General features: G+C 50.0%; 1 protein-coding gene and 1 pseudogene across 4 annotated transcripts in view; one reads left to right on the forward strand and one right to left on the reverse strand.

Moving 5' to 3' along the window:
• ITGAL (integrin subunit alpha L) overlaps nucleotides 1-24,845 on the reverse strand; it is a 38,494-nt gene extending 13,649 nt beyond the window's left edge. For 2 of the 4 annotated variants that reach the window (XR_003204847.2, XM_025854205.2), the window contains exons 1-21: nucleotides 24,660-24,841; nucleotides 23,502-23,604; nucleotides 22,554-22,648; nucleotides 22,374-22,441; nucleotides 20,564-20,681; nucleotides 20,312-20,442; nucleotides 19,362-19,507; nucleotides 14,971-15,103; nucleotides 14,679-14,829; nucleotides 11,993-12,066; nucleotides 11,764-11,896; nucleotides 8,501-8,652; nucleotides 8,010-8,147; nucleotides 7,328-7,525; nucleotides 7,052-7,182; nucleotides 5,440-5,600; nucleotides 5,210-5,361; nucleotides 3,635-3,724; nucleotides 1,182-1,238; nucleotides 1,015-1,088; nucleotides 530-671 (exon numbers count right to left, since the gene is read on the reverse strand). Coding sequence is in view for 3 of the 4 variants with exons in the window: in XM_025854205.2 (XP_025709990.2) it covers nucleotides 530-671; nucleotides 1,015-1,088; nucleotides 1,182-1,238; nucleotides 3,635-3,724; nucleotides 5,210-5,361; nucleotides 5,440-5,600; nucleotides 7,052-7,182; nucleotides 7,328-7,525; nucleotides 8,010-8,147; nucleotides 8,501-8,652; nucleotides 11,764-11,896; nucleotides 11,993-12,066; nucleotides 14,679-14,829; nucleotides 14,971-15,103; nucleotides 19,362-19,507; nucleotides 20,312-20,442; nucleotides 20,564-20,681; nucleotides 22,374-22,441; nucleotides 22,554-22,648; nucleotides 23,502-23,604; nucleotides 24,660-24,714 (2,502 nt within the window). In the remaining variant the exon portion in view is untranslated. Of the gene's footprint in view, nucleotides 1-529; nucleotides 672-1,014; nucleotides 1,089-1,181; nucleotides 1,239-3,634; nucleotides 3,725-5,209; nucleotides 5,362-5,439; nucleotides 5,601-7,051; nucleotides 7,183-7,327; nucleotides 7,526-8,009; nucleotides 8,148-8,500; nucleotides 8,653-11,763; nucleotides 11,897-11,992; nucleotides 12,067-14,678; nucleotides 14,830-14,970; nucleotides 15,104-19,361; nucleotides 19,508-20,311; nucleotides 20,443-20,563; nucleotides 20,682-22,373; nucleotides 22,442-22,553; nucleotides 22,649-23,501; nucleotides 23,605-24,659 lie in introns of all 4 variants that reach the window. The other 2 variants (XM_025854206.2, XM_025854210.2) reach the window with 2 other exon arrangements.
• On the forward strand, nucleotides 17,540-18,352 carry LOC112810371 (uncharacterized; annotated as a pseudogene).
• Nucleotides 24,846-25,735: the final 890 nt, after the last annotated feature.

Below are 25,735 nucleotides of genomic sequence, written 5' to 3' on the forward strand. Positions count from 1 at the left end.
AGGTCATGATCCCAGGGTCCTGGGATCGAGCCCCGCATCGGGCTCCCTGCTCAGTGGGAAGCCTGCTTCTCCCTCTCCCACTCCCCCTGCTTGTGTTCCCTCTCTCGCTGTGTCTCTCTCTGTCAAATAAATAAACAAAATAAATAAAATAAAAAAATAAAATAAAATAAAACAACCCAGGCCACCCCGCAAAAACACGTTGGTCCCCTTTAGGAGGGGGGGAGCCGGAGCTCACTAAATCTGCGTATACCTTCTTGGTCACCAGATCCATGAGCCTCTGTCACATTCTCCATTCCATGTGACCCTCTCGCTAGCCCTGGGGGTGTCCCCAGCCTCTCTGGTGGGGGATCTGAGGCCCACGGAGGGTGAGGGTGGCCATCAGGCTGAGAACCCGGATGTGGGCGCAAGGCTTCTGCGCGCCTGCTGCTGCCCGCACCTTCAGGGTGTCCAGTCTGCCTGAGGCCCTGCGAGGGGAGCAGAAGCTATGGGGACAAGGGAGGACTTGGGCAGGCCCTGCCTTGGCGCTCACCTGGCGCATCTCCACTTTGCGGAAGGAGAGTCCCTGGGGGAAGCTCAGGTGGAGGTGGACCCAGTAGGCATCCTCTTCCAAGTTATTCAGTATCAGCTCCACAGAGAAGCTGGCGGAGGGGGTCAGACGCAGGACGCTGGATCTGCGGGGCAAGACCAGGGAAACGTCACAGGGGCCCAGGTGAAGGAAGCAGGATCAGAGGCGGGGGCTGTCAGAACTGAGGGATCTGCTAGGCTAGAAAAAAATGAATACACCCAAATCAGCTCCTGTGCACAGGCTTTGAGTGATGCGACCTCAGCTGATCCTGACAGGCGTGCCCAAGGGACTGGAATTTCCCCGAGAGGTGAGCGAAGGCCCACGGGGCAGACCTAGTGCGTACAGACGCGGGTCTCCGGACTCGAGGCGCCCTGTTCTTTCCCGCACCCAGGAGCTGCCTCAGGAAAACACCAGGGGGCGCAGGAGGGCCCGGGGGGTGGAGGCCTCACCCTGCAGAGGAGAACGACAGCCCCAGGTCGGCCTCGCACTTCTTGTCCTCACCACAGTTCTTCTCAAAAGGGATCTGAAAGGCCAAGAAGAAAGGCTAGCAGACTCAGGCCCCAGCCCCGGGAGGGAGGGAGCCTGGCCTCTCCAGCTGCCTCTCTTTCCCTCTTACCTCCTTGGCCTCTGCGTGTGGTGAGGGTCTCAGGATGGGCTGTATGTCCTTGCCCTGCTGAGCAGAGTGGTGGGAGGGCCGGGAGACAAGACAGGTGAGTTGAGGCAGCAGAACTCTCGAAGGAGGGCTGGAGGGGCTCAGCGCTTGGGGCTCAGATGGGCTGGCTTGGTCGGCCCCTCTCAGCAGCCAAGGCCCGCCCCAGGCGGCACCTCACGCTCCTGACTCAGCCCCAAGCTCACCTGTGCAGTCCTCAAATGGCAGCTCCTCACGGGAGGCCGAGGCTCAGGGTGTCCATTGGGCAAGAGAACCTGGCCTTGACAAAGCAGCTCCAAAGCTCCTCCTAGCCCATCTCCTTCTTCCCTGGGCTCACCCGCCAGTGACTAGCTCTTACTGTGGTTCTCCTTGGCAAACCCCAGCTGCCCCCAGAGCAGCTCCCCATCTCTCCTCAGATCAAGGCCAGTTTTCCCAACATTTCTGGGGCTTCTGCTCCAGGCTGGGCCCTGTGCTGGGCACTGGGTATACACACCAGAGAACAAAAGAGACACACTGCCCATCCCCTCCTCCCCCGTCGCCCCCTGATCTGGGCGGGGGTGGGGGGGGAGAAACGACCAGCATCTTCAAGAGTTTGAAGGGACAAGTACAAGGTATATTCAGAGCCTGCAGAAGGAAATCCTATCCCCCACTGAAGTCTAAAGGATGAGCAGGAGAGAGCCTGGTAAAGAGGGAGAGGAAGGAAGAAAGGGCAGGCTACACGAAGGCCCGAGGCTAGAGAGCTTACGCCTGTGCGTGCAGCAGGAAGACGCTCAGACCCGCCGCAGTGCTGCGTGGCGGGGGCAGGAGACTGCAGCAGGGTCCAGGTTCCCCTGGGCCTTGAAGCCACGTTTGGGAATTGGGACTTTATCCTGAGGGTAATGGCTTCATAGACGTGTTCTGTGAGTTATTAGCTGAATGTTCTAGAAAGACTCCAGCCTCCTCCACTTCCAGACCACCTGCCAAACAACCTTCACACTCTTCCTTAAGGGGCAGGGGTCCTGGGGGCCTCTGCTGACTGTTCCCACCCCTCCTCAACACAGATTCCCGCCACTCACTAGAGCACAGCCAGCCCCCAAATGGGCATCCGGGGCCTCTGTCTTGCTCAGTTGTCCTTCTACCAGAAGCTAGGCCCATCTCCTCATCTCCCTTGAATGTAGCACCACACCTTTCCTTATGCTTTTCCCTTTACCTCTCCTCAACCCACCTACCCAAAGTCGACTCATTCTGCAAGACCCAGAACCAGGGACACTTCCCCCAGGAAGCCTTTCTTAAGAAACTGTGAGCTCACGTCTCTTTTTTACCCTGAGTTCCTACTCCACACAGCTCGGCTTTAAAAAAAAAAAAATTAGTGCCGATGGCAGAGACTGCTGGTTATCTCCATATGCCCTTCCTCTTCGTCTGCCTTTAAAACAGAGCCTCCCCTTTCCACGTGGTCATAGGGCCACCTGGACAGGAGGCTGCGCCTCTCAGCCTTGTACTTAGGTGTGGCCATGTGACCAAGTTCTGACCAATGAGATGCAAGGGTAAGCATCACGTGGATTTCAGGAAGGCGTCTCAAAGGGAAGGGGTGTGCTCTTGCACGCTCTCTCTCAGGCCTGTTGTGCTCCCAACACCCACAAGCTGCGCCATCTTTGTTGCCTGGGCTCATACGATGCCTTCTCTCTGAACGCCCACCTCCCCTTCTCTACCTGGGGACTTCAGGGGTCGCGTCTCAGGCGGGAGACCTCACGATGTCGTGACTTATTTTATAGGTGGGGACACGGTCCAAGGGAGGGATGGAACCTGCTCAGATGTTCATGCCAGGAAAAACAAAATCCACATCTCTGGACTGGCAGGCCCAGGCTCCTTCCACCAGATCCTGCTGACTTGAAGCTAAATCACCAGCTGAGTGTCAAGGATTTGAGGAGAGGAAATCTGGCTTTGGCCCTGGGTGGGGAGTGTGGGGTCCAGATGAGGATAGATACTGTTTCCCTCTTCTTTTACATCATGATGTCCATCCCGCCCATCCGGCTTTGAGGAAACTACCTGCTCTCAACTGAATACCCTTTGGTGAGAAGACTGATCAGGGTGCCCTGTCCTGCCTGGAATTTGCTCCTTGAGCAGTGTTACTAGGATCCTGGTGAGGTCTGAAGCTGATGCTTGGCAGGGACCTGGAGTAGATTCACTGAAGGCACCATGTCCTGAAGAGTCCATCCATTATTCCCTCCCCTCAAGAGCCCCCAGAGCCTCCACTATGGTTCTCCTTCTTCCCAGTCTTGCTTTGCCAAATACAAGCTCCCATGCGTTCCTTTCCTGCTGAAGTGGGCTGTATTTGGTTTCTATTGCTTAAAACCAAAGACTCCTCTATAATACAGTCTGGCTAAACTGAAATTCTACTCTCCCCTGTTTCCTGTCAATTCCTCTAAGTCATCTCTTCTTACCGTATGTTGGTCCCTCGGTGTCCCTTCTTCCTCCCAGAGAGAGAAATTTAGAGAGACGTTGATGGGAGAGATGAGGTCTTGAATGCATACCTGAGGGTGATGAGAATACCACCTCTATTGTGAGTTTAATCTTCCAGTTAAACGCTCACCTGGTTCATACTTCACCAATGATGAGATTCTAGCATCAGGTGTTTATAATATGCCCAGGGTCACTTCTCAGCCCCAACTCCCATGGCAGACATTGCTAATCAACCACCCCACCTTTCCCATTGAGTCCTGACCAAAGTCCTTGAGTCTTTGTCAAACCGCTCTAGGCAGCCATTATTGAAGTTTGCACAAGAAAAGAATATTCTAGAATAACTAGAATATCCTAGTTCCTTGAGAACAGGGATGAGTCTTGGCCTTTTATGTTATTACCAGTCCCTCACACTGGCACTTTGTAGGCACCCGAATCATCTTCACCTGAACTCCTTCACCAACCCAAAGAGGCAGGCATTATTATCTCCACATTAGAGATGGGGAACATAAGGTCAACAAAGGTAATCCAAGTTTCCTAAGGCTTAGAGCTAGGAAGTGAGCCCAAATCTGTCCAATTCCAAGTCCAAGGTCTTCCCATCATGACACACTACCTCTTCTCTGGCAAATTTATGTTGAAAATTTCCAAATCATGTGATGGGTATGGGTGGGGTGCAAGGAAGCAGAGGGGCACTGAATGCAGGTATGAATGAGCTAAGATAATAAGCTCATAACTGTTGACACTGGGTGATGAGTATTTGGGGGTTCACTGAGCCATTTTTTTCTGCTTTTATGTTTGAAATTTCCCCATAACAAAAAATTTAAAACAAACTTCAAAATCTTTTTGTTTTTGGACGGGGGGATGAGGGACAGAGGGAGAGGGAGAGGGATAATCTCAAGCAGACTCCATGCCGAGCATGGAGCCCGACATGGGGCTCGATCTCACGACTCTGAGATCATGACCTGAGCCAAAATCAAGAATTGGACGCTTAACTGACTGAGCCACCCAGGTGCCCCTGAACTTCAAAATCTTACACACCAATCCCATACCCAGTCTCTTATTAAATATTTAAGGGATCAGAATAATTTACCATCAACCCTACTTTACACAGGACTGTTAAAAGCAAACTGAATTTGGGCGTCTCAGCAGTTGCTCAAACTGATATTTAAAACCCTTTTTCTGCGATGGATGTTAATAATAAATGATTATGTGTACCTGGCAAATAAGGACGCACCACCATGACTGAATATTCTGTACCTATTAAAATACTTATGAAAAGCTGGGTAGCAGCATTAATATATGATGTGTGGAAAAATTAGGGGAAAAAATGGGAAGTACTTTCTAATGGTAACAATGTCAGAAGGCCTACGTCCATAGATTGAGGACTAGAGAAAATATGTTAACGGCATTATTACCACTATTACACAAAGAGATGGTGGTGTAGAGAGATACAAGGGCCTTGTGACCCAGCTGGTCGGTGACCGAGCTGGGCCTTGCACCCACTGCGGTCGGCTCCACCGCCCCCACACTTCCTAGCACAGCCTCGATGGCTCCCTTACCGGGAAGTGGAACCAGAACTTGGTGCAGGTCGGGTCTCCAGTGACCGCTGCATTCCCGCTGAGTTCATGTCTCCCTCCTGGGAACAGCCCCCGGCTTCTGGTCCGATGGCCATCCAGCTGCAGAGTGTAAGTGAGGTTGGCAACCAGGAGCCCTGGGCAGGGAGAAAAGGCAGAAGGTGAAGGGTGGAGCCATAAGCAGCAGCTCTAGGGAGCGGGGAAATGGCACTGACCTTGAAATTGGAGGGTGAGAGGCTTGACCTGGAAACACACCGTGATGTTAACTCCTTCTTTCTTCTTGTTACTGGTTGAATAGGAGCATTCCACTTCATGCACTGGGATCTCCGCCGGGGAGAAGGATATCTGAGTGAGGACATCCACCACAGGCCGGGCGCTGCGGAGCGGAGAACAACACTTTCCCTGGGCCTCAACTGCACTCCCAGTCAGACTCGGGGCTCCTTCTACCCGCATCCAGAGGACTCTCCTCCCCAAAAGCAGACCTCAACAGCACTGTCTCCTTGAAACACTAATAATAATGGTAATTCATTAGGGCTTCCCAGTTCCTTCTAGCAGCCCTCTGACCCATTTTCCATACGGAAGAGTGAGCTTTGAGGGGGGGGGAGGGACAAGGAGAAAGAGACAGAGAATCCACACCCAGGGTGGAGCCTGCCACAGGGCTCCATCTCATGACCCTGAGCTCATGAACCGAACGGAAATCAAGAGTGAGACGATCAACCAACTGAGCCAGCCAGGGCCCCCAGAAGAGCAAGCTTTTAGAAAGAGAAATCATGATGAGCTACTTCTGTGCTTATAATGCTTCACTGATGCCACATGGCCTTCAGAACAAAATCCAAACTTGTTACTATCCGTGTCACGCCGCCCGCCTCTCCCATCCTATTTCCTCCCACCCTCTCCCTTGGCTGACGTTCCAGCCAAGTCCAACTTTTGCCTCCCTCATGGCCTCCGCACATCCTGAGCTTTCTACATGGAAGGCTCTTACCCCAGATTTCTGCAAGACTGGTTCCTTTTCCTTTTCTAAGTCCCAGCTCAAATATCACCTCCTCCGAGAGGCCTTTCCCAGCCACCCCATCTAGAGGAGGTCTCACCTACTGTTCCGTCTCACAGAACGCTGTTCACTTCCCTCACGGCACTCACCACGAGTTGTAATCACCTTCCTGTGTGCTTAACTTTTTATTACAGATTTCCCCACATATACACTCTGTACTCAATGCTTGGTCCAGTATTTAAAACCCAGCAGGTGCTTTAGTCTACTCACTGATGTTACACGATGCTTCCAATAACTGGAAGACAGGGGAGAGACAGGAACTGTCGTCACCGTCTCACAAAAATGAGAAACTGAGGACATGAGGAGCTAAATGACTGGGGTCAGACCACCCAAGAAGTAAATGGTAGAGCTTTGACCTGAATCCAGGTGACCAGGTTCTATTTTTTTTTTAAGATTTTTATCTATTTATTCATGAGAGACACAGAGAGAGAGCGGAAGAGGCAGAGGGAGAAGCAAACTCCCCGCTGAGCAGGGAGCCGGATGCGGGGCTTGATCCCAGGACCCCGGGATCATGACCTGCGCCGAAGGCAGACGCTTAACGACTGAGCCCCCCAGGCGCCCCAGGTGACCCGGTTCTAGAGCCATCACAGGATGTTGCTTCTCTAGGAGGTTTTAATGTCAGCCAGGCCTGGGTTCAAATCCCAGTCTGTCACGGAATTGTAGCTGTTTAAACCAGAGTAAGACAGGAAGGCTGTGCAGGAAGAGATCAGGGGAGTCCTAGTACAGGGGTAGCTGTTCAAAGGATGAAAGAGCTGAGATTATCCACAGTCCCGTCTTACCTGAGCACGATCACCTGCCCCGCAGCTCCCACAGCCACATCCGTCAGGCCGTCTCCTCCGAGGTCTTTCACCCCATGGATGGAGCGTCCAAACCATTGAATTCCTGAGAACACCTGGGTCCCTTCAATCCGCTGAGACCAAGAGAAAAATTCCTGCTAAGCTAGGGAGAGGGCAGCCCGGAGGGCGGGAAGAGTCAGGTGGGGAAGTGGGGTCTGGGCTTGGAGGCTTCTGGGTGCCCGGGAATGGGTTTGGATGGGCAGGCAGGGTGCCTCTCACCTGGCTTGGCCGGGGGCTCAGCCCCCCGTACTGCCCATTGAAGACGTACACAGCCCCCTGCTCCTCCAGAGGGGCCCCCACCGCCACGTCCGCCAGCTCATCCCCATTAATGTCCGTCAGGGCCGCGATGGCTGCTCCAAATCGCCCAAGCGGGTAGCCAGGGTCCCCCTGCAGCTCTGAGACCACTTCGAACCCCAGCTGGGAAGAAGCAAAGTGACAAGCCCCACTTCAGGCACTCAGCACGAGTTGGCAGGGGGCGGCACCATGTACATGGAGGACGCTGAAGAAGGGTCAGGTGTGGTCCCTCACAGAATGGGAACAGTGCTGCTGACTGACCTGGGCTCAGGTCCCAGCTCCACCCCTTGCTATCTGGGTGACCTTGGGGCTTTGAAAGGTGACCCGGCCTTGCTGAGCCGCAGTGCTCCCATTTATGAAGGAAAGCTCAGAGTTTCCCAGAAGGTGACTGTGTGAGGACCAACAGAGGTGTCCTGTAAATAAAAGGTTTGGCCCTGGGCCTTGCACACAGCCTACCCTCCCTGAGCACAGAGTGTCAGCTCTCGTTTGTCGGTTGCTCTAAAGGTCTGATCCACCATGATCAGACAGGGAAAGCCTTTCAGAATAGTTGGGAGCTGGGTCAGCCTGGGAATCTGTTTCTCCTACCCCTGCATGTCCTGGTCCCCACCTGTTTTTTCTGGTAGATAAACACCCGACCTCCTCTCTGCTCCCCATAGAACAAGGGGGCTCCGATCAGCAGCAGCTCTGTCTCCCCATCTTGGTCCATGTCAATGCCACACAGCTCGCCACCAAAGTAAGAGCCAATCTGCAGGGAGAGGAAGATGTCTGAGGAAGCCCCGTGAGCTGGACACCTCCTCCCCCTCAGCTGTACCATGTCCATCTTATTCCATCCCTCAAATGCAGGTGCAAGTCCTGGACCCCCCCGCCTCCGCAGAGCCTGTATGAGTCAGGACAAGGAGGGTGCTCTGAGGTTCTGTTTCTTAAACTGGCAGGTGGAGATGACAAAGCTCAGCTCGAGGGCTCTGTGGGGACTGAATGTGACAGTGCTTGGCACAGGGCCCGCCGCACCGTGAGTGGGTGAGTGCTTGCCGACAGCAGGGAGCATGACCAGTGCCATACTAGTCCCTGACCTGCAGATGCCTCTGGGGCCGTGCTCACCTGGCTCCCGTCTATCTTCTGGATTTGGTTCCAGTGTCCTCTGTCCTTTGACTTCTGGAACAGCAGCACCTGCCCCACATGCTGGTGTCGGGGGGCTCCAGCGGCCAGCAGGGAAGTGAGCCTTTGGGAGGGCAGCCAGGTCACTGTGTAACCTGAGGGGCGTGGGGGCAGGGAGAGAGAGAGAGAGGGAGAGAGAGAATGGGAGAGAGGGAGGACAGGGGCTTGGAATTAGAAGCACAGTGGCATCTGGAAGAAAGAAAACCCAGGGACAAAAAGGGCAGAGACTCTGGGAAACTGGGTTAGTAGCAGAGATGCACTGAAATAGTCAGAGGACCTTCTCCAGAGAAAAGCAGCCATGTGATCCGGGTGGCACAAATCCCGCCATCTTGGTCCAAAACTGCATTTCTCAAACTGTGGCCAACACACAGGCCCAGGAAAAAGCAGCCATGGATGACAGGCTGCCAGTAAACATGGCGCATCTTCCTGAGCCTCAGCTGACCTGAAGGTTGGGAAGGGAGCTACACTATTTAAAAATAATCAAATAACGGGGAGCCCAGGTGGCTCAGTTGGTTGGGCATCTGCCTTCGGCGCAGGTCATGATCCCAGGGTCCTGGGATCCATCCCCGATTCTTGGGGGGGGGTGGGTCCCTGCTCAGCAGGGAGTCCACCTCTCTCTCCCCCCTACTCATGCTCTCCCTGTCTCAAATAAACAAATAAAATCTTTAAAAAAATAAAGTGAGATATATTCATAAGAAGAATGCAAAATCTGTAGGAATATTAAAAATAAAGCAGGAGACTTGAACACATTTTGTTTAGTTATTCTTTCAGGCCACCTTCCTAGTCCACAGCTTGCGTGTGAGCAAGGTTTCTCCCCTGTGAGCATGTTGCGGGGACGTCTGAGGAAATGCAGCAGGAAACCGGACCAGGGACTGTGCTTGAGCCAGGACCCATCCAATAGGAACACTCTGATTCAGGAGACGACTAACTGACCCAATTTCATCTTCTCTGCTTAGAGCAGTTGCAAATGAGTGACAAAAACAGAGCCATCCGAGACGCCACAGCACAGGAGAAGAAGGGTAGAGAGGCTGAAGCCCTTTCCCATTCATCTGTGTACATTCCTGGAGCACTGGGGTTAGGAACTTGCCCTTTGAAATCAGAGGCGAGGTTTTATTCCTAGTGCTGATGCTTCCCAGCTGTGTGATTGTGGTCAATGACACCACGCACTGAGGCTCAGTTTTCTTATCCAAAAAATGGGATAGTACCAGCCTCATAGGGTGGTTTTGAGAGTTAAAGACGACTGCATATAGAAAATGCTTAGCACTACGCTAGTGACATCTAAACTAAGATTTGAAGGAGAGTAGCACCACGGGCACCCGGGATTGATTTTATTTATTTATTTATTTATTTATTTATTTTAGCAGGAGTTGAAATGTTTCTTTTTTTCTTTTCTTCTTATTGAAGTATAGTTGACACAAGGTGATGTATGTACAATCATATATCTATATGTACACATATAATATATACATGCATATATAACCATATCCATATATACACATATACATGCATTGTGTGTGTGTGTGTGTGTCTAGTGGGACAGGCGCCTAACTAGAAATTAAACTATAGGCTATTTCTTCTTGAAAGAGCAGTGTTGCTGGCTAGCTCGCAGGATACTGGGGGACACAAAGCTCCTTGAAGGGTTAGGGTTAGGAACTATAGTGTAAGTGTAGTGCTTACTAGCACAGACTTTGGGGCTACACTACTGGGCTCCACCTACTTGTTCTGTGACCCTGGGCAAGTTATTTAAACTCTCCTGGGCTCAGTTCCTTCATCTATAAAATAGAAGTAATAGGGGTGCCTGGGTGGCTCAGTTGGTTGAACATCCGACTCTTGATTTCGGCTCAGGTCATGATCTTGGGGTCCTGGGATCGAGCCCTCGTCAGGCTCCGTGCTCAGCAGGGAGTCAGCTTGGGATTCTCTCTCTCCCTCTGCCCCCCCCCCCCGCTTGTTGGCTCTCAAATGCGTGCACTCTCTCTCTCTCAAAAAAAAAAAATAAAATCTTAAAAAAAAAGAGTAGGTAATAAAAATGCCTACTTACAGGGTTACTGTAAGAATAAAATGAGATAAAATAAGATAAAATCTGTCAATGCATGTCGTGCACCAGCGCCTGGCACATAATACTTAGTAAAGAATGTCAAAAGAGAGATAGAGAAAATCGTGGAGGGTAGCCTTCCTTAGAAGGGTAGATGCAAGATGAATGGCACCAATTTTGCCAAGGTAATTATGTAAGGGAGTCTTTGTGCTCTGAGTTTAATAAAGACATGGCCCACCCCTATACAGGGGTCATGCATGAGGCCGGGTGATGGGGTTTCTAGGTAGATCCTGGAAGCAGTCCTACCCCAGGGCTCTTGAAGCCAGTCTGTGCCTTGACACAGGTTGACTGGAAGAGCTATAACCTCTGTGCACAAGAGTGAGGCCTCTCTGTGCCTGAGACTGGCATCCCCTGGGTAGACTGGCAGCCACAGAACTGTGCGGGACAAGCTCTCAACAGCGACACCATAAAGCAGAGAGAAGCAACTGCAACTGTGGACAGACCAGGTGCCTTTGCTCTGCGCTTGGCATCTGAAGATCTCTTGAGGTGAATCAACCTCGGAGTTCATGGACAATTCTAGAGGAGGAAGTCTCAAGGAGGAACTGCTGGTCCCCCGACTAATGAGGCAGGTTGCTATAAAATGGACCCAGGATTTAATTTATGGGTAAGACCTAGAGAGGTCGCTGGGTAGGCAAGCTTGAGCAAGCTTAGGATGGGACAGTTTGAATAATGCTGGTTGGCACTGGTCTACAAGGGTGGTCCTTAGCTAACTAGATATTTAGGTCTGGGGGAATACTGGCTTGGTGTGTGAAAGTTAGGTAAAGGAGGTGGCTGGGGATATGGGCTCAGGGTTGGCTGGTTGGCATGTCGAAGGCCTGCTCACAGTCCCCTTCTTCACTAACTGTAGGAATTAGCTAGCCCTGGGAGGGGCAGTGTCTCTGGGATTCGCAAGGCCTCAAGATGTCCAAGGATCATAAAATACAGAAAATAAAAGCATGATTACTACACAGCAGAGGGGTTATTAAGGGAAAAATTAAGAATGTTGTAGCCATATTTAAATTCTGAATTTGTTCATGCTGGTTGCTTAACCGCTTTCATTATTGTTTTGAAAGTCAGTCTGAGTGACGCTGGTCCCTCAGACCAAAAAAACGCAGCAGAAAAGAAAAGTACTCACCCAAATATCCTGCTCTAGCTTCTGGTGTCAGTGGTTCATTCCCAACAAAGCTATCATCCTGCAGGTCTGCCTCCAGGTCTAGAAAGCCCCCAGCCCAGTCCTTGGCTCCGACTGCCCCCACGATGCCATGGCCCTGCCCAGGGAGGAGATAAGCATGTTTGGTCACGTGTCCACAACATCCCGAAGCCCCCCCCCCGTCCCACCCTGCCGCTTCAGGCCTGCCACTCACATGGCTGAGGTCAGCGCTGATCCCACTGGAGGACAGCTCCATGTTGAAGGATGTCAGGTCCTGTTTGCTTGTGCCTGAGGGACCAGGTAAAGAAAATGTGTGGACACTCAAGAAAGGACCGAGAAAGAAGCACGGCACCGGCCTTTGGGCAAGGTAGAAAGAGCCCACCCGACAGTTAGACTGGGCAGGGATGTGGGCTGAGTCTGCTGTGAACTCGGCCAGGATGTAGCTCTGTGGTTCTGTTCCCACTCAGGCTTCCCCGCTGCATCAGCAAATTGGGATGTTCTACATTTGAAATGCATCTGTCCCCTTCTCTGAAGAGTGTGTTTGCCGCCACATGGGCCCGGCCATGCTCCTCTCTTGCCTGACAACCGTGCTCACTTACTCATTTGGTCCCTGACTTCGTTCTTCCTCTTGTCGTGTTTTTTTTCCACAGAGCAAGCTGGAGTAATCTTTTTTAAAAATGTCTATCAGACCACACGTTTCCCTTTCTTAAAAACCCTTCATCCCTTGCCATCACTCTTAGGATCAAAACCCCAGGGGCTTATGAGGAAGGCCCCTGACTATCTCTCCCCTGTCGTCTCACTTGCTCACCACACCCCTGTCGCTGCGCTGACCTTTCTTCCCTTCCTCCAGCTTGCCCGCCCTTCCCCACCTCCAGCCCCTGCGCTGGCTCTTCTCTGACTTCAAAGGCCTGACCACATTCCTCATGTGGCTGTTTGATTCTCATCTTTCATGTCTCAGCTCAAATGTCATCTCAGAGTGAATTCTACCTCGGTCGAAAAATAAAGCCTCTAGAAAGGCCTTCCTTGAAGAGCCTATCTCAAGTGGCTTCCCCCAGTGAAATCTTTCTATCCAGTTTATTCACTTTCTTTACAGCACCTATCATAATCTCCTATTATCCTGTTCATTTGTTTTCCGTCTTTCTTTATCCAGCCTGAATATGAGCTCCATGTTGACAATATCCCCTAGCGCCTTATTCACGGGTACCTGGGACCTGGTTAGTGCAAGCCTGAATCAATAAAATGAAAATCATCCCACCAGCCTTGCAAAGCTTCTGAGAGGAATGAATTAAATGATACAGAAAAAGTGCCTGTTACCTGGCAAGCTTTCAAGAAACACAGCAATTACCATGAAGATTTTGTTCGTTCCTGCATAAATATTTAGAGCAACTAGACTTTTGGTGCCAGGGATACAATGGTGAAAAAGCAGACACATTGCTTGCCGTGACAGAACCCCCCCCCTTGTGGTGTGGGGGACAGACACGGAGCACATAATTTATCAGGGGCTCTGATAAGGAACATACAGCCGTTACAGCGGCACCCGGAAAGAAGCCCCCAACCCAGACTCGGGTTCCGCGAGAATTTATGGGAAGAAATGACATCTAAGATACAATCTGAAGTATGACTAAGGGCAGGTCAGGATAGACGATCCGAGCCAGAGATAACCAGCTCTGCGATGTACAGAGGGCCTACAAAGTACCAAGCACGCTGCCAAGCAGGGGTTAGGGCTTGAATTGTGTTCTCTAAAGAAAAGATATTTTCACGACCTAAGCCCTAGTACTTGAGAATATGACCTTGTTTGGAAATAGGATCTTTGCAGTGTAATCGAGTTAAAAATGAGGTCACTGGGGTGGGCCTCGATCCAATACGATTCAATATTTTCTAGTGTCCTATGACAGAGGGAAATGTGGACACAGAGAGAAGGGGATATGAAGACAGGATATAACGCAGGGAGAAGACAGCCCGATGACGGAAGTGTTGCAGCCACAAGCCAAGGGATGTCGGGGACTGCTGCAGACACCAGAAGTTAGAAGGGGCGAGGACGCGTTCTTTCCTAGACCTGTCAGATAGAACATGCCCCAGCCCACCCCTTGATCTCTGACTTCTGGCCTCCCGAACTGTGAGACAATAAATTTCCGTTGCTTTAAGCTGCTCGGTTTTTGGTACTTCGTTACAACAGCCCTAGGAAACCAATACAACAGTCAAACCTCCCCGGGCTGTGAGATTGGTATTATTAGCCCCATTTAGCAGAGAACAGCGAGCCTCAGAGAGAGAAAGTGACCTGGTGGAGGTCACACAGCGTGGGCAGAGTGGATTCCTGAGTGGTCTACCCAGTCCCATTATATATACCACATTGCTCCTTCAACTGAACCAAACACCAAGCCCGAGTGCTAGCAAAGGGGCCTTCCCAGAGGGAATCACTTAGCTTTCAGCAGACCGGGATTCCTGGGGAAATACCCTCTATCCTGCGATTGCGTCCAAACCTTCTCTTATTCTGAGCCAAGAGGGCCTGTGGGCTCCCTGCACTCGGGCCCTGCCCACCCGTCCACCTTAAGTAAGCTGAGGACAAGGGAGAATGAGGGAGCTGAGTGGGGGGAGGAATTCTACTCCTTCCATGGGCCTCGGTTGACACCAGCAAGCTAAAGGTCAGTTCTGGGCCCCATCCTCGACCCAGCTGAGCTTTACGAGGAAGATGGAATTTCAGAGAGAGAAACAGAGGCTCCTCCTCAAGCGCCCTCCCCCAAATTCCCACCTGAGGCCCTTTCCCAGGAGAGTGCTTCATACGGTGGCAGATACTCTGTAAGTGTCCTTTATTATCACCCAGCATGTCTCTAGTCTTATTGTCCCAGATGAACTTCTGTAAACAACTTCCCAAACTCTCCCTCCCCAGGTCTGCCACTCACCCTCTATGACATAGATCTTCTTTTGCAGCTCAGTGAACAGATCTTTAAGCTTCTCAAACTTGTCCAAAATCTTGACAAAATCCTTCGCAGGTTTTGAGGCAAATTCGTGGAGCCTTTCCTGACTTTCCTTGGTTGCAAAATGCTTTCCAATCTGTGAGGGAGTAAAGACTGGAGAGTTGGCATCCCCAGACTTGCAGAGAAGGCCCTGGCCCCGAGGAGAAAGCGGAGGGAGGCTCAGGAACAGGAGAGGGAAGATGGGACTTGGGAAGCAGCCAGGACCCAGGGCCCGTACCCCAATGATGTAGCGGATGATGTCTTTGGCTGAGTCAATGTTGACGTGGTCCGTGGCTTCCCCATCAGTGATGATGATAAGCACTTTGGTGGCATCTGGCCGGGCCCCCAAGTCTTGCCGGAACACCTCTGTCCTGTGTCCAGGAAGGGGTGTATGTGAAAGACCCCCTCAAATCATGAGGTCTCCCCCCACTCACCCAGCTCATTAAGTCACTGTCCTGTTGATTATGCAGAAGCCCTTCTCCTATCCCCCAGGCAGGTATCCCCAGTCTTCCAAGTTCTCTCCTGAACCTCCTCCCTCACCCTGGCTGCCACACCTCTGCTTCCAGACCAGTGGTCTTTGAAGGAATTCTGGGTGGCCAGGAGGTTGTCCCGGAGCCCATGGACAGTGATGCGGAGGCTTTCTGAGGCGAGACCGTGGGCTTCCTACTCTCCATTCCCACTCTCCAGTTCAACCACATGACAGCTACCCTTTTAGCGGTTAGACATGCTGGGGATCCAGGTGAGATTTCAGTACGGAAAATGGGCTCCATGGCTGGAGAAAATGGGGAAGTCACGCTTCCAGAGCAAGCTCATCTGGCAACCCCCCACCATCGATGGCAGGCTGCCTGTAGATCTCTGCTACAGCAAGTCTCCTCGGGAATCGAAGTCACCTGTTTCCGTTTCCATGTTCCCCAAACCATGAGTTCCTCAAGGAAGGAACATGTCTGATTTGCTGCTGTGTTTCTGGCTCCTGACACAGCAGGTGTTCAGTGCATGAGACATAAAAGGAAGAAGGGAGTCCTGAATACTGGATAGGCCAACTCTCCAAAGTCCCATCTGCCCACAGCCTCCTTCTGGAGCAAGACAGGGTGCCCACAGCTTCTTTTGGGACAGGAGCTCTCTCTGCACCATCTGATCCTTCCGTCCCCGCCCCGCAGCTAACCAGAGATGGTCGCTTAATCCAAGAGCAGCCAGTCTACAACCCCTGACTTATGACATGACTTGCCTTGGAAGGGGAAGCAGAAAGTCACACGGCGGGGGGGAGGGGGCGGCGCACAACGGCAGGTGGGGGAGAGAGGCAGAGGGGGGAACCTCAGGACAGAGGAGCTCTGAAAGGGGCAGGGCCGAGACCTCTGTTCCATCTTGGATGCAAATCATTTCCCCAGCCTCCATCCACACAGACACGGCCTCTCATGGCTCCTGTTCGTGGATTTCCACCCTGTTTAAACCGCCATTACCTCTCATCTCTATTTTTCAATAGCCTCCTTCCTGGCCTCCCTGGTCCCACCCCTGTTCCCTCCACAACCTAATAGCCCCGCAGCCAGAGGGATCTTTTTTTTTTTTTTTTTAATATTTTATTTATTTATTTGAGAGAGAGAGCGAGAGAGCACGATCGGGGGAGGGGCAGAGGGAGAAGCAGGCTCCCCATGGAGCAGGGAGCCTGAAGCAGGACTCAATCCCAGGACCCCGGGATCATGACCTGAGTGAAGGCAGATGCTTAACTGACCTGAGTGAAGGCAGATGCTTAACTGACTGAGCCACCCAGGTGCCCCGGAGTGATCCTTATAAAAACATAAATCAGGGGCGCCTGGGTGGCTCAGTCGTTAAGCGTTTGCCTTCAGCTCAGGTCATGATCCCGGGGTCCTGGGATGGAGTCCCACATCGGGCTCCCTGCTCAGCGGGAAGCCTGCTTCTCCCTCTCCCACTCTCCCTGCTTGGGTCCCCTCTTTCACTATGTCTCTCTCTGTCAAATAAATAAATAAAATCTTTAAAAAAAATAAAAACATAAAAACATAAATCATATGATCACTCCTCTGCTCAAAACCTCCAATGACTTCTCATCTCACTCTGAGGAAAAGCCAAAGTCCTCGCTACGGCCTCCAAGGCCCTAAGTGCTCCGGACTCCCCTGTCTCTCTGACCTCATCTCCTACCACTTTCGCCCTCACTTACTTCTCTCCAGTCACACTGGTGTCCTAGCTCTTCTTCGAATGTCCCAAGCATGTTCTCATTTCAGGGCCTTTGCTATTCCCTCTGCCTGGAATGGTCTTCCCCAGTATGGGCATGGCTGCTTCCTCACCTCCAATGAGTCTTTGCTCAAATGTAACCTTCCCTCATCTTCCTACTGAATACTGCTTTCTTTTTCCTTATAAAACTTACATCTTCTACCATATTGTCTAATTTACAAACTGGTCCTGTCTATTGTGTTTCTTTCCCCTAATATAATGTTAAACCTCAAGAAGGTAGAGATTTTTGTTTCATTCACTGCTATATCCCCAGGACCTAGAACATGGCAAACAATCCACAGGCCAAAGCCAGCCCACAGCTTCCTTCTGTATGGTCCATGGGCTAAAAATAGTTTTTATAGTTTTGTTTTTAAACAGTTACAAAAAGGAAGAATATGCAAGAGAGACAGTATGTGGCCAGAAAAGCCTAAAATGTACCATCTGATCCTTTACAGAAAAAAATCAGCCCCCTCCTGACCTGTAATACTGCCTAGCACACAGGTAGTCAAGAAGTATTCATAAAATATATTTCTATGATGCTATGATGATGAGGCAGGGATTAAGGTCATACCACAGGCGTGGACATGACTGGATTCCCAACAGCTACCCTACTGGACTATCATGGAAGAAAGTCCCAGAATGCAGCATTTTTTCAGTGACTGTAATGACAGAAGCCCACCATAAATATGATCACTCTGAGGCCACAGGATCCTCAAGCTGGGATTTCCAGAATTCTTTCAGAAGGGAGAAACTGGAACAAAAGTCCCCAGATTCTAAGACACTACAGGAAGATTCACCTGGAGTGAGACAGAGAGTCTATGAGTATCAGGAATATGGAAAATCCTTCAGGCAAAAAGGTAGTCTAAACTTGCATGAGAGAATCCACACTTGTCCGAAGCCCCTTGAGTGTCCTCATTGGGGAAAAAGCTTTGGGGCCAAAGGCAATCTTGTTACACATCAGCAAATACACACACGAGAGAAGCACTATCAGTGCAAGGAGTGTGAGAAAAGCTTTAGTCGATGAGATAGTCTGGCCGTTCGTGAAAGACCCCACACTGGAAAGAAACCCTATGAGTGTGCTGTTTCTCAGAGAAGCTTCAGGAATCAATGTAACCTTGCTGTTCGTAGAAGAGCTCATAGCGGTGAAAAGCCCTATAGATATGATCAGTGTGGAAAAGCCTTCAGTCAGAAAGGAACCTGAATTGTTCACGTCAGAGTCCACACAAGCCTGAAACACAGTGTAGGAAGAGTTTTCACACCAGGGGGGAACTGTATCCTGCAAGGCAAAATCCACACAGGAGAGACACCCTATCTATGTGGCCCGTGTGGGAAAAGCTTCACTCAGAGGGTGTTTGGCTGTGCACCAGTGAAGCTGCTCACAAAGACTCACCCTTTGATCACTCACTTCAAAAGAAGTTCTCTTTATGAATGAAAAGTACAAAATCCTCAGATCAAGCAACCTATCCAATTCTATGGAATGAATGGAGACTCTTTCAGACAGACCATTGTTGAGTAGGACAAACTGATTTTTCTCCTTTCCCCCAAATGAGTATGAAAAGTAAATGTCTTGTTTATCATCCTTAACAAAAAAAAAATCAAATAAAATATACAATATGGCCCTTCAACACAACCTAACTGCATTTATCTAGGCCTCAATTTAAACACAGCCACCTGGTCCAACTCTGGGGAAAAAACTTCTAATCTAAAGTAGATTTAGGAAATCAGGATATGCTAGCTTCCAATATGGGACTCGAGTATATTGAATTTTATGAACAATTCAAGGAATTTTTCAAGGAGAATTTTGACTATTAAGAGATTTTTGTTCACACGCTGACTTCAAGAGCTGATCCCCAACTCAGATGTGACTCAGTCATGGCTTCCATGTTCACAATCACTTTCCAAGTCTTGGCTCTCGTTCCTCATGAGGTTTGGCATTACTCCCTGTCCCAAAGGCTCATGAGCTATCCCTGAATCCTCCAAAGAATTGCCCTTGAGGATTTAGTTATTTATAATTAAAAGATTTCTGTTACTTATAATTAAAAGAAACTGGACTAGGGGAGCCTGGGTGACTCAGTCGGTTAAGCATCTGCCTTCAGCTCAGGTCATGATCCCAGGGTCCTGGGATCAAGTCCCCCATCAGGCTCCCTGCTCAGCGGGGAGTCTGCTTCTCCCTCCCCCTCTGCCCCTCCCCCTGCTCATGCTCTCTCTCTCTCTCTCAAATAAATAAATAAATAATCTTTTTTAAAAATTAAAAAAAAGTAAAAGAAACTGGACTAAAATTGCTCCACTTGAATTCCTACAATAACCTGACCCTTGCTGAGCCCACCTGTTGAGTTCCTATACTCTGAAACCTGAAGAAGCCAGTGCAACTGACGGGTGGGCTGTCTCCTACAAAAGGGGACTCACGCGACATAGTTGATGGCACCAAAGGTGTTGGTCAACTGGCGCATGTGTTCTACTTTGCCCAGCAGAACATCAGGGTTCTTCACCTTAACATATTTCAAGAAATTAAATTCTGTTTTGCAGTCCGTGGAAAACTGAACAGCAGCAAACTAGAAAAAGAAGCAAGAAATGAAACATCATTACATATCCCTTCCTACTTGTCTGCTCCAATCTATTTCTTTTTTTTTAACTTTAAGTAATCTCTACACCCAACATGGGGCTCCAACTCATAACCCCAAGATCAAGAGTTGCACGCTCTTCCAGCTGAGCGAGGCAGGTGCCCCTTCCAATCTATTTCTTATCTGGGACCTGGGTAACCCAACCCCACGTCCCTGCCTCAAAGCATTCTTTTGAAAATGAGGTAATATATACACAAACACAGAAATACAATTAAATAAACCTCTGATCCCTTATGTAGTGCTGTCTGCTGAACTCCTGTCCTCTGGGTCGGCCTGCCTTCCCAGTGGGGATGGTTCTGCTGGTGACCCTGCTAAGCTGGATACAGCTGGTTGGGCCACAGATGGCCACTTCGCTGAGGTTAGCCCGCTCAGAATCTATCCTCCAAGAATTTGGAATTTGCAGAGGGAGGGGTTGGTGGAGAGGACAAAAGACCCTCCTGAAACTTCAACATGTGAAGTGAGGAGCTTTCCACAGGCCCATGTGATCCAAAGAAGCTGTGGGAGTCAGTTTGTGGAGAGAGAAGAGGAAAGCAAAAGCCAAAAAGAAACAGAAATGAGAACTAAAGAGAATCCCAGACACTTTCTACTTCCTAGTTCTTGTCTCTTCCAGAGGTCCAGTCCAACTGTGCCTTTAGGTTTTGGAGACACCTCATACTAAATTTTTCTTTTATGCCTTAAGCTAGCTCAAGTAGGCATCTACTGCCTACAAACAGGAAAACTAATTAATATATTTACCTGGTAGGAAGAGTTGCTGAGCTTCTTCATCACATCCTTCATGAAGTCCAGAATTTTCTGAAATTCATCTGGCTGCAAGCTCATTGAACCATCAAACAGAAATACCAAGTCCACGTTGCCCTTTATACATTCTACAGACCCCAGACACAAAGGGAGTTGAAGTGTCTCCACGGGTTGGCCTGCCCATACTGTTTCCTTGTATGGGCAGCTCCCTGGGAGAAATTTTTACCCCCTGGATCCCTAGCTCCTTACCCTGATAACCAGGGCGCCCTTGCAGCACAGGACCCCTCAGATTCTGGGGGAAAAGGTAACACAGGCCACTTAGGTAGACATTCTGGTCACACATACGAGACAGCCCAGGATCACAGGCCTGAAAGAAGAAGCAAAGGTTAAAAAGGGGGGTGGGGTGGGGCTTCTTCCTGTGTGTCTTCTGGGCATCATCAGCCAAGAAAAAGAAGCTTCAGGGTCACCATCCCCTGACCTCACTCCCTACATCCAACTGGTGACCAAGGCAAGGTAATTCTGCCTCCAGGTCTTACAGCCACCTCTCCCTCCCTCCTACCAAAGCTGTGTACAAGTGAATGCTCACTGCCTATAAGAGAGAGTCTAAACTCCTGAGTTTGGCATTCATACTGTTTACATTTGGGCACTCTCCTACATTTCCAGGTCTATCCCCTTTGATTCCCAATCACACCTTCTGTGTTTAAGCCAGATCACTCACTATCACCAGAATATACAATGTTGTTTCTTTCATTTATGACTATCTTTCCTTCCAGACTGCAATTTCTGGAAAGTCGGGGCTCAGGTCATCTTTGTTTTTTTTTTTTAAAGGAAGTTGAGGACTTTTTCTTTTTTAATTTTATTTATTTATTTATTTGAGAGAGAGAGAGAGCACATGAGAGGGGGGAGGGTCAGAGGGAGAAGCAGACTCCCCGCTGAGCAGGGAGCCTGATGCGGGACTTGATCCTGAGACTCCAGGATCATGACCTGAGCAGAAAGCAGTCGCTTAACCAACTGAGCCACCCAGGCGCCCTCATGTCATCTTTGTATCTCACTCCTCTGACCCCATCGGAGCCTAGCACATTGGCTGGCATGCAATAGGGGCTAAGTAAACAAGCTCCCAGTAAATGCTGGCTAAATATTTCACTCAGCCAGCCTTCTATCTCTCATATACCTGTGTCAGAAGACGCTGCTGGGATAAACTGTAAAGATCAATGGGCTTAGAATCAAATGGGAATTTAATTCAAATCCTGGCTTTACCTCTTTAAAACCATGTGACCTTGGCTAAGTCTCTTAACCCCTTGGGTCTTGTTTCTTCACATGTAAAATGTGTATATTGATCCCTGTCTGCCCCGAGTGTCTTGAAGGTTAAAAGAGAGAAAGCAGTGTTTCCCAAAATTTAGGCATTTGTGCACCACTTCACAATTTCAGCCATGTGGGCATATCATGCAGACTATTATTTGTTTAATATTTTACCTTAAATTTACTTTTTATTTAAACTTTAGCCTTATCCCAAGCAATTCGATCCAAGAAATCATGAATTTGATGTGTTGTATATTTTCCCTAATAAACCATTAAATAAAAATATAACACAAAACACTAAAAGTTTTTGTACCACCAAAATAATCTTTGTATATCCATGGCCACATTTCATATTTGGAAAAAACTGACATAAGTAAGGTCTCGAAACTAGCTGGCTCATACTCAGGTCTTAATAAACCCTGATTGAGGGCGCCTGGGTGGCTCAGTTGGTTAAGCGACTGCCTTCGGCTCAGGTCATGATCCTGGAGTCCCAGGATCGAGTCCCATATCGGGCTCCCTGCTCAGCGGGGAGTCTGCTTCTCCCTCTGACCCTCTTCCCTCTGGTGTTCTCTGTCTCTCATTGTCTCTCTCTCTCAAAAAAATAAATAAAATCTTTAAAAAAAAAAAACAAACCCTGATTGAATCAGAATCTCTCTGATGCCTGTAATCTCCTATAGGATCTTTACTTCACTTTTTCCTTCCTTCTTTTCAATCTGTCTTTCTTAGCATCGACTGATATCACACTACACAAGATTCTTACCAAAAGATTTCCACTTGTGGAGTCTGTCGCCAAGGTCATCCCCAAGTACTTGGAGGTATAGTTGGAACCTGTAGGCACCAGGAGATTGGTCTGGAGGAACTTAGGTAACCCAGGTGTGGCACAGCCAGCCTCAACTTCCCTGGGACACCATTCCTCCCAGGCCCCTCACCAGTTACTCACCACTCAGGCTGACTGGAAGGCAGTGGCCAGTGTCTGGCTGGCACTGATAGAGGTTTCCCGTGCTGTTCCCCTCACCTGGAGCTCCCACGATAACCCTGATGAGAAATCTCACCTGTGAGATGGAGTTGTCCTGTCTTTACCCACCCCTCCTACCCATTAGGGGGGTTCAGATCCACAGGTATCTCAAAGCAATGCAGCCAGTCCCTTTCAGGGAGGCTCCTCAGCCCCTACCTCTTCCCTATTGAATACCTCAAACTTCTAGAAAGTTAAGGATCTTTTCCATTTATAGTCTAGGAAAACTGAGGTCCAGAGAATGAGGTGCCAGAATGTCACATTATGAGTTCATTCAATCAGTTATCAATTCAAAAGTCATTTATGGGGGTGCCTGGATGGCTCAGTTGGTTAAGCGTCTGCCTTCAGCTCAGGTCATGGTCCCGGGGTCCTGGGATCGAGCCCGTGTTGGGCTCCCTGCTCAGTGGAGTGTCTGCTTTTCCCTCTCCCTATGCACCTCCTCCCTGCCCATGCTCTCACTGTCTCTCTCAAATAAATAAATAAATAAATAAAACCTTTTTAAAAAGTCATTTATGGCATATCTACTATGTGCTAGGCTGGGGCATGTACTAGGGCTGAGGGGGAAAATCCTTGCCATCAAGGCTCTCACTGTCTAGTCAGAGCACCAGTGGGGAATCTAGAAGTGCTGCAAAGCCCTTTAGGGGTTGTGACATTTCCCCTTTTTTCAGGCACTCGTGTGGAGATTTAACCATGGACTGTCCTCGTCCTACTATCTGATGGCCTCGCTCCTATTTCCGAGAAATCCCACCACGACGTCTCCAGACGGGAGACTCCCTGCCGGTTCCCCGGATCTGGCCCACCCGGGGCTGGTGGCCTGGTTGCCTGGTCGCCCGTCCTGGCTCTGCAGGGCAGGGAGGGCCTGGGGCGGCAGCTCACCCGTCTCCAACCTGCAGGACTCGGTACCCAAAATGCCTCCCGGCGAGTGGGAAGGAGAAGTTTTGCACGTGCCGCACTTCCAAGTTGTAGCCTGAGGCGGGGGCTGAGGGAGACCAGGGGGTGTGGTCAGCCACTTCTGCTGGCCAGTCCCCGCACGTGCCCCCAGAGCCGCGAGCGCTGATTGGCCGCCGCCCACGTGCCCCCTAGTGGGCGGCCCACAGAGACCCGGCTCCCTCCTCCGGCAGGTGGCCAGCACGAGAGGCAGAGCTGAACATTTCCCCTTGGGCTTCCCCTTTCAGGGCCTTGACTCCGGGGAAATCTGGAAACAGCGAAGCCTTACTACCCAGAGCCCGCTTTACCCCAGCAAAGAAGGAAGGATGAGAAGGTGGAGGTCTGGGAGAAAGAGGCAGATGGAAGGGCCCCCAGGCGATGGGGTTGCCCCATGGCAGGGTTCGCCTCTCTACACACCCACTTCTCCCTTGGGCCTGAGACCCAAGATAATTAGCTTCAGGCTTCTGCCCACAGACTCATGGTTTCAGGATCCCCTGGTCTCTGTGAAACTGCTTCTCATCTAACGCTCCCCTACTGCCCGCCCTACCATGCACCAGTCTCTTCCTTCTGTTAGCTCTCGGATGCCCCCATGTCACCCCCACCTCAAGCAACCTATGCATCCTCTGCAAGTCCCTAACTGTCTTCTCTGGCTCTGCTTTCCTTCCAGGCATCAGGCTTCTTTCCGCCCCATCCTAGGATGGCAGAGAAGCTGCCCCGCCATTTGTTCAGACGAATGGACTGACGCGCAGGAAGGGGAAAGGGCTGAGATGGTGGTACACGGTCCTACCACGGGCAGGACCAGACCCCAGCGACAGCTCCAGGTACCCATTAGCCATCTGCCTCCTTTTAAGACCCCACTCCGCTTCTCTGTTGCCATCTGTGTCTCCCTTCTCTGTCTTTCCCTCCAGACCTTGACTCGACTTTGGACTCTGACTTTCTTTCCTTTCCCTCTTCTCCCTCCGAGATTCCTGAGCCTCACGGTCACCTATGGCCAATCCCACCCTCCAGCAGCTGCTCATTTACTCCAGTTCCACAAAGCCCTGCAGTCTCCCTGGCCACCGACACAGTCTCTTCCCTTCCCTTCCCGTCCCCTTTTCCCTTGCCTACCAAAGAGAAAAGGCCCAGACAGCAGGAGCCTCATTACGATGATGCAGGAGTTCATCTTTCCAGCAGCTGGAGGGACCTAATCCAACACTCCAGGCTCAGAGAGCCCTGGGGATTTGCTGGCAACCCAGACAGGGTGAAAGAAGGAAATGATAATGCCCCAGGGCCTCTTACAGTGGGACTTTCTCACAGAGGCGCCAGGCTGGTGACACTGGGTGGGGGTGAGCCTGTAGGGGTTGTGAAACCGCATTGGTTGAGAGGAAGTATAAGCAGGTTAGAGACACTTCCTCTGCCCGCTTGCGTTTTCACATCGTCCAGGAGCAGACGACACAGTAGGTAGATGACTGTCTCTCCAGTCCAACAGTTGCTGATGCCTTGTCTTTCACCAACACACAAACTGAAGACTCTGTAAAGCTCAGCAGAAGACTGGTCAAATCATAATGGAATGCCACCAAAAAAAAAAAAAAAAAAAGAGAGAGAGAGAGAGAGAGAAAGGAAGGAAAAAAATAACGTAGGAAAAAGAATGACATAGTTTTCTCTTGACATTGAAAGAGGCCCATAATACAGATGAAGAAAAAGAACAAATTACAGATAGTATATTTAGTAACTTATTTTTATTAAAAAAAAACAGAAAAAAAATATCCACAGAATGGGAGAAAATATTTGCAAATCTTCTATCTGCTATGGGACTTGCCTCCAGAATATACAACGAACTCTCGTAACTCAACAGTAAAAAGACAAATTGACCCAGCTTTTCGAATGGGCAAAGAATTTAAATAAACATTTCTTCAAAGATGATATGTAAGATTTTATTTATTTTAGAGAGAGGTTGCGCGCACGTGCAACTTGGGGGGAGGGGCTGAGGGACAAGTAGTCTCTCCGCTGCGTGCACAGCCTGACACAGGGCTCGATCCCAGGACACCAGGGTCATGACCCGAGCCAAAACCAGGAGTCAGATGTTTAACTGACTGAGCCGTCCAGGCGCCACTGAGGATGACATGTAAACAGCCACTCACATAGAAAAGATGTTCAGTATCATTAGTCCCTAGGGAAATGCAAATCAAAAACCAAAATAAGAC

Source organism: Callorhinus ursinus, unplaced genomic scaffold, assembly GCF_003265705.2.
Source record: "Callorhinus ursinus isolate GAN/ISIS: 27379988/994484 unplaced genomic scaffold, GSC_fseal_2.0 scaffold87, whole genome shotgun sequence".
Classification (NCBI taxonomy): domain Eukaryota; kingdom Metazoa; phylum Chordata; class Mammalia; order Carnivora; family Otariidae; genus Callorhinus; species Callorhinus ursinus.